Here is a 15,439-nt window from a genome sequence, read left to right as displayed (position 1 = left end):
TCTGCGCGCTATTCGGTAGTTTTGTGCGCGCAGATCCCAGCTATCTGGGGATAGGTGAAATGTCTGTGTGTTATGTGTAAAAGGTGAATTTATGTATTTTAAAGTGTTTTACTGTCTTTGTGTCCCCATGTGCTTAATGGAGTCTGTCTCTGGGCTGGGAGATAATTGAATTACTTCTCCAGCACAGAGAAGGCCCTGGAAAGTTAGGGGTTTTAAAAGATACTTTTAGTAACTTTTGAACCCCTGGTCTGATCCATGCCATTTTTTAATATGTTGTTCCCCTGAATGGATTGATTGTGGATATGTAATTTTATGTGAATGTGATGTATGGTTTTGAAGTTATAAATATTGTGTAAACAGTATATTTTACACTGTATTAATAATGGGATTATGTGTCACACTAAGGGGAGGGGATGTGTGGGAGGTAACATCTATGTCATTGGTTCTTTTATGCCTCCCCCTGGGTGTGGCCTGTATGTGTGAGTTGGAAATAAAAGCCAGGCTGGATGAGCCAGTCCAGAGTTCCTGTTTTAACCTCAAAGTGATGTGTCGTCTCATTATTGGGGGAAGGATTTATTGTATGCTGTTCCAGTTGACTGCTAGGAGTACAAGCCTATTCGTATGGTTCCTATTCAATGGTCTACAGCATTCATACGCTTGGGAGAATTTAAAGGTTTCTCGGATTCGGTGATTATGGTGTCTGCCAGAGTGCTTGGAGTCCTCAGGAAGCACTAGGAGCATCCATTAACGGAGGTACCAAGTCGGGGTGCCAGGTGATCCGTTACCCTTCGGTTTTCACTAAAGGGTCTGGAATACATGTTTTTTCCTGAACCTAAAGTGATCCTTCAATACTGGTGTTAACGTGTTGGGTCACCAAAGACTACTTGCTAGATGAGACAGTACGTAAATAAAGCATTAGAGGCAGACACAAGTTATAAAAAAATATCTTTTTAATAAAGGCATTCAGCATAGCTTTCTAAAAGGTAAATTCAATAAATAAAGAAGTCAACGCATGCTATGATCCCCTTAAAGCACAGTCTGGATTGGCTTAATATTATAGAAGAGAACACGGTCAATGTTCTTTGTCCTGTGTTAGATGTTGTACATGGGAAGTAAATATCCCATCGCAACGCCTATCCAGATCATACAATAGTTTACAGACCAACTGATCTGTCGATAGTGAAAGATTATCACCTCCGTCCACACCTGAGCCTGATTTATGGAGGTAATCCTAACTCCAGCCTGAGTCTAAGATTTGGCCAGCTGAAGCGATCTTTCCAACTCCTGCAGCTGCCTCTGTCCATAAGTTATCATCATACGGATAGTGATCTGAAACAAACATAAAATATTCAGGTAATATATCCCCAAGACAGGGGTTTCAAACACAGTTCTTACGGAGGGATGAATTATACATAGAAGTAGAAATGGAGGACTAAAAGTATAACATTTACACATACACACACACACAAACAGCAAACTTAGTTGATGTTATAAAATACATTTATTACTCTTTCTTAGAATAAGAGTGGATTACTGCCATTATATGTGTAATATCAGTATGTCTTTATGCAAGTGTTCCTGTGTGTGTGCAATGTCAGTATGTGTATATTTGTATATATATGTAATCAGTGTTCCTTTGTGTGTGCAATTTCAGTATGTGTGTATATATATATATATGTGACAAAGTGCCCTTCGCCACTTGGTCCTGGAGAGGCCTGCTTGCCAGCCTCCTGCCTTGTGACTATGGCCCCTGGGAGAGTTTGCCCTTTATAAACATTATTTGGGCACATTGGATTGTAACACACTTTTTATACACCTTTAATTCCATGAGAAAAGGTGCCTCTTCCCCTCCCCCGTTTTGTCCCATTCTTCTCCAGCAGGGCGTTGTCCCAGGGACACTGCCAGACCAGTTTAAACGTGCCGCTTTGTCCCTCCTCAATCTCTCATCAACCCGTGCTAAACTTTAACCCCATGGCGATTTTATTCTGTTTGTAGGATCTGAGCGCTGTTCGGATATATTGAGCGCTCAGATCCAAGCTATCTGGGTTGAATGTGGGGGTTCTGTTCAGTATGATAGGAATTATGTATTTTTGTGTGTTTTTGCTGTTGTTGTGAATAGATATATTTTCTGTATGCTGGAGATAATTGGCTTACCACACCCAAACCATGCTTGCAGTCGGTCAAATAGGACTTCCATCTATCTTTTGAACCACTGGACCAATCTGTATGATTTTGAAATATGTTTGTATTTGGAGTTTGCTGGTTCTGAAAATGTAAGTTTATGTTTATGTGAATGTGATGTATACTTTTAAAGTTATGAATATTGTGTAAAACTGTGTATTTTCCTGCCTGTGATAATTACGTTAGCCCATTATGTTCAGTAATTATATCACCGGCAGAGGGGAGGATTTTGCTGTAATGAATGGGAGTGTCTGACTGTATTGTACTGTGTACTGTATTGATTGGCTGTTCCACAAACCCTGTGGACGGTACTGTATGTGTAATACCTGCATAAAAGAAAGCCCTTTGGTGCTAATTAAAAGAGATCGTCTTGACCCTCAACACGTAGTCTTGTCTCGTGATTGGAGGGAACTGCTATCATCACACTGGGGATTGCTATGCTCTGCATACTCCCTTGAGCTTTAAATCACCTAGCTCTTCTAAGAGCTGTTCCTGATACGCTCTCCTGGAGGAGAGGTCTTCCCCACACAGTCCTGGATGCTGGAGGTTCATACAGGGTGGAAGGAAGAGGTATTTCCCACACGGTCATGGAAGACAGAAGCTGATCCAGGGTGGAAGGAAGACGGCGAGACTACCAGTTAAGCTTCGGCGGTTGTGTTGTCTGCGGTGGTTGTGGTGTCCGGTGTGTGCTTGTGGTCCTCGGCGCAAGCTAGGAAGCGTCCATCAATGGAAGGTACTCGGTCGGAGTACGGGGTGTTCCGTTACAATATGTAATCAGTGTTCATGTGTGTGCAATGTCAGTATGTGTATATATATATATATATATATATATATATATATATATATATATATATATATATATATATATGTGTAATCAGTGTTCCTGTATGTGCAATGCCAGTATATGTATATTGTGTACATGTGTGTTTGTATATGTGACGATAGTAGTAGGTATCACCGTCTAGTATTCCCTTATCCCAAATAACATAATATTGCCAATAATCCACAGTGTAAAAATATCGCTGGTATTGCCAAATAATCCACACATGAGCCAAAGCTTAATGCTGGAACAAGACTGATTTAATGGGGACAAGGGTGCTCAATTAATGTAACACAAAACTCCTCCTCTGGGGCAGGCTAGATAATTGAGTTTAGTATGTTGCTTAAACTCAATTATCTACTGGCCAGAAAAGTTAAATTTTTCACAATTTTCTGAAATATATGTTATGCATAATAAAGCCATATCCCTGGGTAGCTGAGGGTGATGGGAGCAACATATCCAAATTGCAAGAAAATCTGTTTGGTAGGTTTAGTGTTGCATCGTGTGGAAGGTTGACCGGCTCGCCATGCGGTTGTATCCGATCCAGAGTTCCACAGATTTGGTAGCAAGAGCCGGTCTCAGTTCGGATGAATTTATACGAAAACCGCCTGTGATGGAATAAAGCTGATTTGTGCAGAGTGCTCCCCTCGTTCGTCTGTTTGAAACTCCCAATCGCCATTCTTCTACTGTGTGGGGAAACCGTTCGTATGGGACTTCCAGGCACTCGACGACTAAGTCCCGCTGGCCGCGTTCGAGAGTTTAAGATGGCCGCCATCCTTTGTTCTCACCACGTGCATTCGTATGCCGAAATGGCGGCAACCTAGGAGCACTCAATTAACTTGCGGTTTTCGTATATTTGCTCAGTGTTCCATGTTCTAATTGCTACCCAGGGTGGTCTCCGTTCTGTAAACGAATGATTTACCGAACCAATAAAATAAACCGAACAATCTTGGGAACTTAAATAGCAGGGAGAGTCAAAGTAGCCGAACGGGTATAGGGGAATCCTTCACAGTATATATAGATATATATGTAATCAGTTTTCCATTTAGGCAACCTCCACATTCAGAAGACAAGGACATACAGCCCTCAGGTTTGACAGCCCTGCCATAGAGTGTGGTCTTAACAAATTAACATGCAGGTTAGGAACAACGGACTTTGGAGTACAATAAATTATAATATTAAAGATACCATGTAAAAAAATGGTGGGCTTAAATCTCTTATGTCTGGCTGAGCAGACATCTTATGACGACAGTTGATAAAACTATGTGAGTACTGCTACTGCACTTTCACACAGGACTTTGTAATTTTAGGAATCACTATGGGATTAAAGGTGATGGATTGGTGCTCACACTTAGTGTCTCAATCACTAGTGTATTAAGTAATATAAAGGGATCACTCACCTCCTCTCTCTCTCTTTTATTCCTTTTGAACTCGCCCCTGGCCCACTCTTTCATATAGCGTCGGTCAGTGGGACTTGGGATTTGACGTACAGCTCGCAGAATACCTCTGTACAGACACAAGACCTGCTGTCTGACCATGAACTACAAGACAAAGTATGTATTGTGGTCATTGGACGTCAATAAATCAATTCCTGTCACCCAAACATCCTATCCCACACTACTGCATGCCCACCCCATCCTATCCCACACTACTGCATGCCCACCCAATCCCACACACTAGGTATGCCCACCCCATCCTATCCCACACACACACACAACTGCATGTCCGCCCCATCCCACGCACTACTGCATGTCCGCCCCATCCTATCCCATGCACTACTGCATGTCCACCACATCCTAACCCACATTGCCGTATGCCCACCCCATGCCACACACTACCATATGCCCACCCCATCCGAGCCCACACTACTGCATGCCCACCACAACCATCCTATCCCACACTACTGTATGCCCACCCCAACCATCCTATCACACGCACTACTGCATGCCCACCCCATCCAATCCCACGCACTACTGCATGCCCACCCCAACCATCCTATCCCACACTACTGCATGCCCACCCCAACCATCCTATGCCACACTACTGCATGCCCACCCCAACCATCCTATCCCACACTACTGCATGCCCACCCCAACCATCCTATCCCACGCACTACTGCATGCCCACCCCAACCATCCTATGCCACACTACTGCATGCCCACCCCAACCATCCTATCCCACACTACTGCATGCCCACCCCAACCATCCTATCCCACGCACTACTGCATGCCCACCCCATCCCACACTACTGCATGTCCACCCCATCCTATCCCACACTACTGCATGCACACCCCATCCTATCCCATCCTACTGCATGCACACCCCATCCTATCCCATCCTACTGCATGCACACCCCATCCTACTGCATGCACACCCCATCCTATCCCATCCTACTGCATGCACACCCCATCCTATCCCATCCTACTGCATGCACACCCCATCCTATCCCATCCTACTGCATGCACACCCCATCCTATCCCATCCTACTGCATGCACACCCCATCCTATCCCATCATACTGCATGCACACCCCATCCTATCCCACACTACTGCATGCCCACCCCATGCACTATGTATGCCCACCCCATCCTATCCCACACACACACACACACAACTGCATGTCCGCCCCATCCCACGCACTACTGCATGTCCACCACATCCTATCCCACACTGCCATATGCCCACCCCATCCTATCCCACACTGCCATATGCCCACCCCATCCTATCCCACACTGCCATATGCCCACCCCATCCGAGCCCACACTACTGCATGCCCACCACAACCATCCTATCCCACACTACTGCATGCCCACCACAACCATCCTATCCCACACTACTGTATGCCCACCCCAACCATCCTATCACACGCACTACTGCATGCCCACCCCATCCAATCCCACGCACTACTGCATGCCCACCCCAACCATCCTATCCCACACTACTGCATGCCCACCCCAACTATCCTATGCCACACTACTGCATGCCCACCCCAACCATCCTATCCCATCCTACTGCATGCACACCCCCTCCTATCCCATCCTACTGCATGCACACCCCATCCTATCCCATCCTACTGCATGCACACCCCATCCTATCCCATCCTACTGCATGCACACCCCATCCTATCCCACACTACTGCATGCCCACCCCATCCTACTGCATGCACACCCCATCCTATCCCATCCTACTGCATGCACACCCCATCCTACTGCATGCACACCCCATCCTATCCCACACTACTGCATGCCCACCCCATGCACTATGTATGCCAACCCCATCCTTTCCCACACACACAACTGCATGTCCGCCCCATCCCACGCACTACTACATGTCCACCCCATCCTATCCCACGCACTACTGCATGCCCACCCCATCCTATCCCACACACTACCATATGCCCACCCCATCCTATCCCACACACTACCATATGCCCACCCCATCCTATCCCACACTACTGCATGCCCACCCCAACCATCCTATCCCACACTACTGTATGCCCACCCCAACCATCCTATCACACGCACTACTGCATGCCCACCCCATCCGATCCCACGCACTACTGCATGCCCACCCCAACCATCCTATCCCACACTACTGCATGCCCACCCCAACCATCCTATGCCACACTACTGCATGCCCACCCCAACCATCCTATGCCACACTACTGCATGCCCACCCCAACCATCCTATGCCACACTACTGCATGCCCACCCCAACCATCCTATGCCACACTACTGCATGCCCACCCCAACCATCCTATCCCACACTACTGCATGCCCATCCCGTCACACACTACTGCATGTCCACCCCATCCTATCCCATCCTACTGCATGCACACCCATCCTATCCCATCCTACTGCATGCACACCCCATCCTATCCCATCCTACTGCATGCACACCCCATCCTATCCCATCCTACTGCATGCACACCCCATCCTATCCTATCCTACTGCATGCACGCCCCATCCTACTGCATGCACACCCCATCCTTTCCCAGGGCTCGACAAATCCCAGGCGCCAGGTCGCCACGGTGACTAAAATTTTCGCCCTGGCGTCTGGGATGTGCCAGCTCTCTAATGTAATATTGCAGGCGGCCGCCCGCTGGAGCATGGAGGAGGGCAGCCACCCGCGGGAGCAGTGCTCTGCAGCTACTCTCTGCTCTCTCGCGCTGTGTAATGATGTCGGGAGCCGGAATATGATGTCATTCCGGCCCCGGCATCATTACACAGCGCGAGGGAGCAGAGAGGAGCTACAGGCAGAGTACTGCTCCCTGGCACACATGAGCAGTGCAGCCCCACAGGACCCCAGGGAAAGACCCACTCAGCTCTCCCAAATCTAGGGAGGCTGAGTGGGTTTCAATTAAAACAAAAATGTATGTGTGTGTGTGTCTGTGTGTGAACCTGTCAATGTCTGTATGTATGCGTGTGTGTGTGCAAGCCTATCAGAGTGCGTGCGTGCGCGTGCAAGCCTGTTGTCAGCGTAAGAGTGTGTGTGAGCCTGTCAAGAGACTGTGTGTGTGTGTGTGAGGCTATCAAGAGTGTGTGTGTGTTTGTCAAGAGTTTGTGCGTGCAAGCCTTTTATCAGTGTGAGTGTGTATGTGAGCCTGTCAGTGTGTGTGCGCGCATTTAGGTACCTGCCCCCTTCAATAGTTTTTACTCACCTTTTTTCCCCATTTTCTCACGCCGTGCCAGTTTCCCCATGGTTGAGATTATCAATATTTAGGATCTCAGCTAAGCCAATGCTTTCCCTTAGGAAAGCATTGGGAGGATTTTGTGCATGCGCAGCACATGTACCAAATCGCATCTCCTCATAGAGATGCATTAAACTAATGAATCTCTACGAGGAACATTCAACACCTCCATGCAGAGCTTGGAGATACTGAACCTGGGTGCTGCAGTAGTGACCGTCTGAGTGAATGTCACTAGAGGTGTTGCTAAGCAGCAATGTAAATTCTACCTTTTGTCTGAAAAGGCAGTGTTTACACTAAAACGCCTGCAGGGACAGGCTATAGACACCAGATCAAACTGTAGTGGTCCTGGTGAATATAATGTCCCTTTAAGAATTGCATTTTCTCGTTGAAAATGACTGGCTCCTAACTTGTTAAGCTGGCTCCTAGATTCCAAACAAATTTGTCAAGCCCCATCCTATCCCACACACTACTCTACGCCCACCCTGTCCTATCCCACACACTACTACATGTCCACCCCATCCCATCTCAAGCGCTTCTATATACCCACTACATCCTATACCACACACTACTGCATGCCCATCCCACACACTACTGCATGCATACCCCATCATATCCCACGCACTACTGTATGCCCACCCTATCCTATCCCATGCATTACTGCATGCCCACCCCATCCTTTTACACACTAGTATATGCCCACCCCATCCCAAACGGTACTGTATGCCACCCCACGTCTGTATCTGTGTGTATGTTTGTATGACAGTGTTTGTATCAGTGTGTATATATATATATATATATATATATGTATGTCTGTATGTCAATGTCTGTATCTGTGTGTATATATATATATATATATATATATATATATATATATATATATATATGTATGTCTGTGTGTCAGTGTTTGTATGTCAGTGTGTGTGTATGTATATATGTATGTCTGTCAGTCATTGTCTGTATCTGTGTGTCAGTGTCTGTATGTCAGTGCCAGTATCATTTTGTATATCTGATTGTTAGTGTCAGTATCTGTGTGTATTTCTGTATGTCTGTCAGTATATGTGTGTATTTCTGTATGTGTGTCAGTGTGTGTGTATCAGTGTATCAATGTGTCAGTGTCTCTGGGTCAGTGTGCGTGTATCAATGGGTCAGTGTATCAATGTATCAGTGTGTCAGTGTGCGTGTGTCTGTATCAGTGTGTCTGCATCAGAGTGTCAGTGTGTGTGTCAGAGTGTCAGTGTGTGTGTGTCAGTATCAGAGGGTCAGTGTGTGTGTCAGTATCAGAGTGTCAGTGTGTGTGTGTCAGTGTCAGAGTGTCAGTGTGTGTGTGTCAGTGTCAGAGTGTCAGTGTGTGTGTGTCAGTGTCAGAGTGTCAGTGTGTGTGTGTCAGTGTCAGAGTGTGTGTGTCAGTATCAGAGTGTCAGTGTGTGTGTCAGTATCAGAGTGTCAGTGTGTGTGTGTCAGTATCAGAGTGTCAGTGTGTGTGTCAGTGTCAGAGTGTGTGTGTCAGTATCAGAGTGTCAGTGTGTGTGTCAGTATCAGAGTGTCAGTGTCAGTGTGTTAATGTGTGTGTGTCAGTGTCAGAGTGTCAGTGTGTGTGTCAGTATCAGAGTGTCAGAGTGTCCGTGTGTTTGTGTGTCAGTGTCAGAGTGGGTCAGTATCAGAGTGTCAGTGTGTGTGTCATTGTCAGAGTGTCAGTGTGTGTGTGTCAGTGTGTGTGTGTCAGTGTCAGAGTGTCAGTGTGGGTGTGTCAATGTCAGAGTGTCAGTGTGTGTGTCAGTATCAGAGTGTCAGTGTGTGTCAGAGTGTCAGTGTGTGTGTCAGTATCAGAGTGTCAGAGTGTCCGTGTGTTTGTGTGTCAGTGTCAGAGTGGGTCAGTATCAGAGTGTCAGTGTGTGTGTCATTGTCAGAGTGTCAGTGTGTGTGTGTCAGTGTGTGTGTGTCAGTGTCAGAGTGTGTGTGTCAGAGTGTCAGTGTGGGTGTGTCAATGTCAGAGTGTCAGTGTGTGTGTCAGTATCAGAGTGTCAGTGTGTGTGTCAGTATCAGAGTGTCAGTGTGTGTCAGAGTGACAGTGTGTGTGTCAGTGTCAGAGTGTCAGTGTGTGTGTCATTATCAGAATGTCAGTGTGTGTGTCATTATCAGAGTGTCAGTGTGTGTGTCAGAGTGTGTGTGTCAGTGTGTGTGTCAGTGGCAGAGTGTCAGTGTGGGTGTGTCAGAGTGTCAGTGTGAGTGTGTCAGTATCAGAGTGTCAGTGTGTGTCAGAATCAGAGTGTCATTGTGTGTGTCAGAATCAGAGTGTCATTGTGTGTGTGTGTGTGTCAGTATCAGAGTGTCATTGTCAGTGTGTGTCAGTGTGTGTCAGCATCAGAGTGTCAGTGTCAGTGTGTGTGTCAGTGTCAGTGTGTGTGTGTGTCAGTATCAGTGTCAGTGTGTGTGTCAGAGTGTCAGTGTCAGAGTGTCAGTGTGTTTGTGTGTCAGTGTGTGTGTCAGAGTGTCAGTGTGTTTGTGTGTCAGTGTGTGTGTCAGAGTGTCAGTGTGTGTGTCAGTATCAGAGTGTCAGTGTGTGTCAGAGTGTCAGTGTGTGTGTCAGTGTCAGAGTGTCATTGTCAGTGTGTGTGTCAGTGTGTCAGTGTGTGTGTGTGTGTGTGTCAGTATCAGAGTGTCAGTGTGTGTGTGTGTCAGTATCAGAGTGTCAGTGTGTGTGTGTCAGAGTGTCAGTGTGTGTGTGTCAGTGTGTGTGTGTCAGAGTGTCAGTGTGTGTGTGTCAGTGTGTGTGTGTCAGTGTCAGAGTGTGTGTCAGAGTGTCAGTGTGTGTGTCAGAGTGTCAGTGTGTGTGTCAGAGTGTCAGAGTGTCAGTGTGTGTGTCACTGTCAGAGTGTCAGTGTGTGTGTGTCACTGTCAGAGTGTCAGTGTGTGTGTCACTGTCAGAGTGTCAGTGTGTGTGTCAGTGTCAGAGTGTCAGTGTGTGTGTGTCAGAGTGTCAGTGTGTGTGTGTCAGTGTCAGAGTGTCAGTGTGTTTGTGTGTCAGTGTGTGTGTCAGAGTGTGTGTGTCAGTATCAGAGTGTCAGTGTGTGTGTCAGTGTCAGAGTGTCAGTGTGTGTGTGTCAGAGTGTCAGTGTGTGTGTGTCAGTGTCAGAGTGTCAGTGTGTTTGTGTGTCAGTGTGTGTGTCAGAGTGTGTGTGTCAGTATCAGAGTGTCAGTGTCAGTGTCAGAGTGTCAGTGTGTGTATAGTATATAGTATATGAGTGGAGCAGGGTAGAAGCTGTATAGTAATAGGATGCTGTGATTGATCTGTATACCTGTTTCAGGCTGAGAGCAGCTGGGGGCAGCCTGGAAGCCGCCATTATCGGAATAACCCGCCCCGCACACACAGCGCCCTCTGCTGGATGGAGGCCGCCAGTCACTGCAAACACAGCGCTCAGTATAACCCGCCGCTCACACACAGCGCTCAGCACAGCGCCCTCTGCTGGATGGAGGCCGCCAGTCACTGCACACACAGCGCTCAGTATAACCCGCCGCTCACACACAGCGCTCAGCACAGCGCCCTCTGCTGGATGGAGGCCGCCAGTCACTGCAAACACAGCGCTCAGTATAACCCGCCGCTCACACAGCGCTCAGTATAACCCGCCGCTCACACACAGCGCTCAGCACAGCGCCCTCTGCTGGATGGAGGCCGCCAGTCACTGCAAACACAGCGCTCAGTATAACCCGCCGCTCACACAGCGCTCAGTATAACCCGCCGCTCACACACAGCGCTCAGCACAGCGCCCTCTGCTGGATGGAGGCCGCCAGTCACTGCACACACAGCGCTCAGTATACCGGTCACAGCGCACGCGCGGACACAGACGACCTCACACACGTGATCTGATGGTCTCTTTACCCCACACTGCGCACGCGCGGACACAATCTCTCTCTCTATTCTCTCTCTCGATTCTCTCTCTCTCTATATTCTCTCTCTCTCCTCTCTCTCTCTATTCTCTCTCTCTATATTCTCTCTATTCTCTCTCTCTATTCTCCATCTCTCTCGATTCTCTCTCTCTCTATTCTCTCTCTCTATTCTCTACCTATTCTCTCTCTCTATATTCTCTCGCTCTATTCTCTCTCTCTCTATTCTCTCTCTTTCTCTATTCTCCACCTCTCTCTATTCTCTCTCTCTATTCTCTCTCTCTCTCGATTCTCTCTCTCTCTATATTCTCTCTCTCCTCTCTCTCTCTATTCTCTCTCTCTATATTCTCTCTCTATTCTCTATTCTCTCTCGATTCTCTATTCTCTCTCTCTATATTCTCTCTATTCTCTCTCTCTATTCTCCATCTCTCTCGATTCTCTCTCTCTATTCTCTCTCTCTCTATTCTCTCTCTCTATTCTCTACCTATTCTCTCTCTCTATATTCTCTCTCTCTCTATTCTCTCGCTCTATTCTCTCTCTCTCTATTCTCTCTCTTTCTCTATTCTCCACCTCTCTCTATTCTCTCTCTCTATTCTCTCTCTCTCTATTCTCTCTCGATTCTCTCTCTCTCTATATTCTCTCTCTCTCCTCTCTCTCTCTATTCTCTCTCTCTATATTCTCTCTCTATTCTCTATTCTCTCTCGATTCTCTATTCTCTCTCTCTATATTCTCTCTATTCTCTCTCTCTATTCTCCATCTCTCTCGATTCTTTCTCTCTCGATTCTCTCTCAATTCTCTCTCTCTCTATTCTCTCTCTCTATTCTCTACCTATTCTCTCTCTCTATATTCTCTCTCTCTCTATTCTCTCGCTCTATTCTCTCTCTCTCTATTCTCTCTCTTTCTCTATTCTCCACCTCTCTCTATTCTCTCTCTCTATTCTCTCTCTCTCTATTCTCTCTCGATTCTCTCTCTCTCTATTCTCTCTCTCTATTCTCTACCTATTCTCTCTCTCTATATTCTCTCTCTATTCTCTCTTTCTCTATTCTCCATCTCTCTCGATTCTCTCTCTATATTCTCTCTCTCTCTATTCTCTCTCGATTCTCTCTCTCTCTATATTCTCTCTCTCTCCTCTCTCTCTCTATTCTCTCTCTCTATATTCTCTCTCTATTCTCTATTCTCTCTCGATTCTCTATTCTCTCTCTCTCTATATTCTCTCTATTCTCTCTCTCTATTCTCCATCTCTCTCGATTCTCTCTCTCGATTCTCTCTCGATTCTCTCTCTCTCTATTCTCTCTCTCTATTCTCTACCTATTCTCTCTCTCTATATTCTCTCTCTCTCTATTCTCTCGCTCTATTCTCTCTCTCTCTATTCTCTCTCTTTCTCTATTCTCCACCTCTCTCTATTCTCTCTCTCTATTCTCTCTCTCTCTATTCTCTCTCGATTCTCTCTCTCTCTATTCTCTCTCTCTATTCTCTACCTATTCTCTCTCTCTATATTCTCTCTCTATTCTCTCTCTCTATTCTCTCTCTTTCTCTATTCTCCATCTCTCTCGATTCTCTCTCTCTCTATTCTCTCTCGATTCTCTCTCTCTCTATTCTCTCTCTCTATTCTCTACCTATTCTCTCTCTCTATATTCTCTCTCTCTATTCTCTCTCTCTATTCTCCATCTCTCTCTATTCTCTCTCTCTATTCTCTCTCTCTATTCTCTCTCTCTCTATTCTCTCTCGATTCTCTCTCTCTCTCTATTCTCTCTCTCTATTCTCTACCTATTCTCTCTCTATATATTCTCTCTCTATATTCTCTCTCTCTCCTCTCTCTATTCTCTCTCTCTATATTCTCTCTCTATTCTCTATTCTCTCTCGATTCTCTATTCTCTCTCTCTATATTCTCTCTATTCTCTCTCTCTATTCTCCATCTCTCTCGATTCTCTCTCGATTCTCTCTCTCTCTATTCTCTACCTATTCTCTCTCTCTATATTCTCTCTCTCTATATTCTCTCGCTCTATTCTCTCTCTCTCTATTCTCTCTCTCTATTCTCTCGCTCTCTATTCTCTCGCTCTATTCTCTCTCTCTCTATTCTCTCTCTTTCTCTATTCTCCACCTCTCTCTATTCTCTCTCTCTATTCTCTCTCTCTCTATTCTCTCTCGATTCTCTCTCTCTCTCTATTCTCTCTCTCTATTCTCTACCTATTCTCTCTCTCTATATTCTCTCTCTATTCTCTCTCTCTATTCTCTCTCTTTCTCTATTCTCCATCTCTCTCGATTCTCTCTCTCGATTCTCTCTCTCTCTATTCTCTCTCGATTCTCTCTCTCTCTATTCTCTCTCTCTATTCTCTACCTATTCTCTCTCTCTATATTCTCTCTCTCTATTCTCTCTCTCTATTCTCCATCTCTCTCTATTCTCTCTCTCTATTCTCTCTCTCTCTATTCTCTCTCGATTCTCTCTCTCTCTCTATTCTCTCTCTCTATTCTCTACCTATTCTCTCTCTATATATTCTCTCTCTCTCTATTCTCTCTCTCTATTCTCTCGCTCTATTCTCTCTCTCTCTATTCTCTCTCTCTCTATTCTCTCGCTCTATTCTCTCTCTCTCTATTCTCTATCTTTCTCTATTCTCCACCTCTCTCTATTCTCTCTCTCCATTCTCTCTCTCTCTATTCTCTCTCTCTCTATTCTCTCTCGATTCTCTCTCTCTCTCTATTCTCTCTCTCTATTCTCTACCTATTCTCTCTCTCTATATTCTCTCTCTATTCTCTCTCTCTATTCTCTCTCTTTCTCTATTCTCCATCTCTCTCTATTCTCTCTCTCTCGATTCTCTCTCTCTCTATTCTCTCTCTCTCTCTATTCTCTCTCTATTCTCTCTCTCTATTCTCTACCTATTCTCTCTCTATATTCTCTCTCTCTCTATTCTCCATCTCTCTCTATTCTCTCTCTCTATTCTCTCTCTCTATTCTCTCTCGATTCTCTCTCTCTATTCTCTCATTCTATTCTCTACCTATTCTCTCTCTCTATATTCTCTCTCTCTATTCTCTCTCTCTATTCTCTCTCTCTCTATTCTCTCTCTCTATTCTCTCTCTATTCTCTCTCTTTCTCTATTCTCCATCTCTCTCTATTCTCTCTCTCTATTCTCTCTCTCTCTATTCTCTCTCGATTCTCTCTCTCTATTCTCTCTCTCTATTCTCTACCTATTCTCTCTCTCTATATTCTCTCTCTCTCTATTCTCTCTCTCTATTCTCTCTCTTTCTCTATTCTCCATCTCTCTCTATTCTCTCTCTCTCGATTCTCTCTCTCTCTCTCTATTCTCTCTCGATTCTCTCTCTCTATTCTCTACCTATTCTCTACCTATTCTCTCTCTATATTCTCTCTCTCTCTATTCTCTATCTCTCTCTATTCTCTCTCTCTATTCTCTACCTATTCTCTCTCTATTCTCTCTCTCTATTCTCTGTCTCTATTCTCTACCTATTCTCTCTCTCTCTCTATTCTCTCTCTCTCTCTATTCTCTCTCTCGATTCTCTCTCTCTCGATTCTCTCTCTCTATTCTGTACCTATTCTCTCTCTCTCTATTCTCTCTCTCTATTCTCTGTCTCTATTCTCTACCTATTCTCTCTCTCGATTCTCTCTATTCTCTCTCTCTATTCTGTACCTATTCTCTCTCTCTATTCTCTCTCTCTATTCTCTCTCTATTCTCTCTCTCTCTCTCTATTTTCTCTCTCTATTCTCTATCTATTCTCTCTCTCTCTATATATATATATATTATCTCCCCATTCTCTCTCTATTCTCTCTCTCTATTCTCTCTCTCTCTATCCTCTCTCTCTCTATTCTCTACCTATTCTCTCTCTCTCTATTCGCTCTCTCTATTCTCTCTCTAT

At 45.5% G+C, this 15,439-nt stretch overlaps 1 protein-coding gene across 1 annotated transcript; it reads right to left on the bottom strand.

Moving 5' to 3' along the window:
* Positions 1-1,093: 1,093 nt before the first annotated feature.
* On the bottom strand, positions 1,094-11,057 carry LYRM2 (LYR motif containing 2). The gene is made up of 3 exons (XM_063459758.1): positions 10,987-11,057; positions 4,402-4,542; positions 1,094-1,329 (listed from the first exon to the last, which is right to left on the bottom strand). The coding sequence occupies exons 1-3, from the start codon at positions 11,029-11,031 to the stop codon at positions 1,249-1,251; spliced, it is 267 nt and encodes an 88-aa protein (XP_063315828.1). The 5' UTR covers positions 11,032-11,057; the 3' UTR covers positions 1,094-1,248.
* Positions 11,058-15,439: the final 4,382 nt, after the last annotated feature.

The sequence above is a fragment of the Pelobates fuscus genome, chromosome 6 (genome assembly GCF_036172605.1).
Source record: "Pelobates fuscus isolate aPelFus1 chromosome 6, aPelFus1.pri, whole genome shotgun sequence".
Lineage (NCBI taxonomy): Eukaryota > Metazoa > Chordata > Amphibia > Anura > Pelobatidae > Pelobates > Pelobates fuscus.
The sequence above is the reverse complement of the archived record's forward strand: the minus strand, read 5'-3'. Positions and strand labels throughout refer to the sequence as shown.

Bases quoted from the DNA above. Each gene is read 5' to 3' on its own strand.
- LYRM2 (XM_063459758.1), bottom strand. From the start codon at position 11,031: ATGGCGGCTTCCAGGCTGCCCCCAGCTGCTCTCAGCCTGAAACAG. The intron at 4,543-10,986 runs GTATACAGATCA...TTTGTCTTGTAG, and splicing joins CTGCTCTCAGCCTGAAACAG to TTCATGGTCAGACAGCAGGT. The intron at 1,330-4,401 runs GTGAGTGATCCC...TGTTTGTTTCAG, and splicing joins ATAAAAGAGAGAGAGAGGAG to ATCACTATCCGTATGATGAT.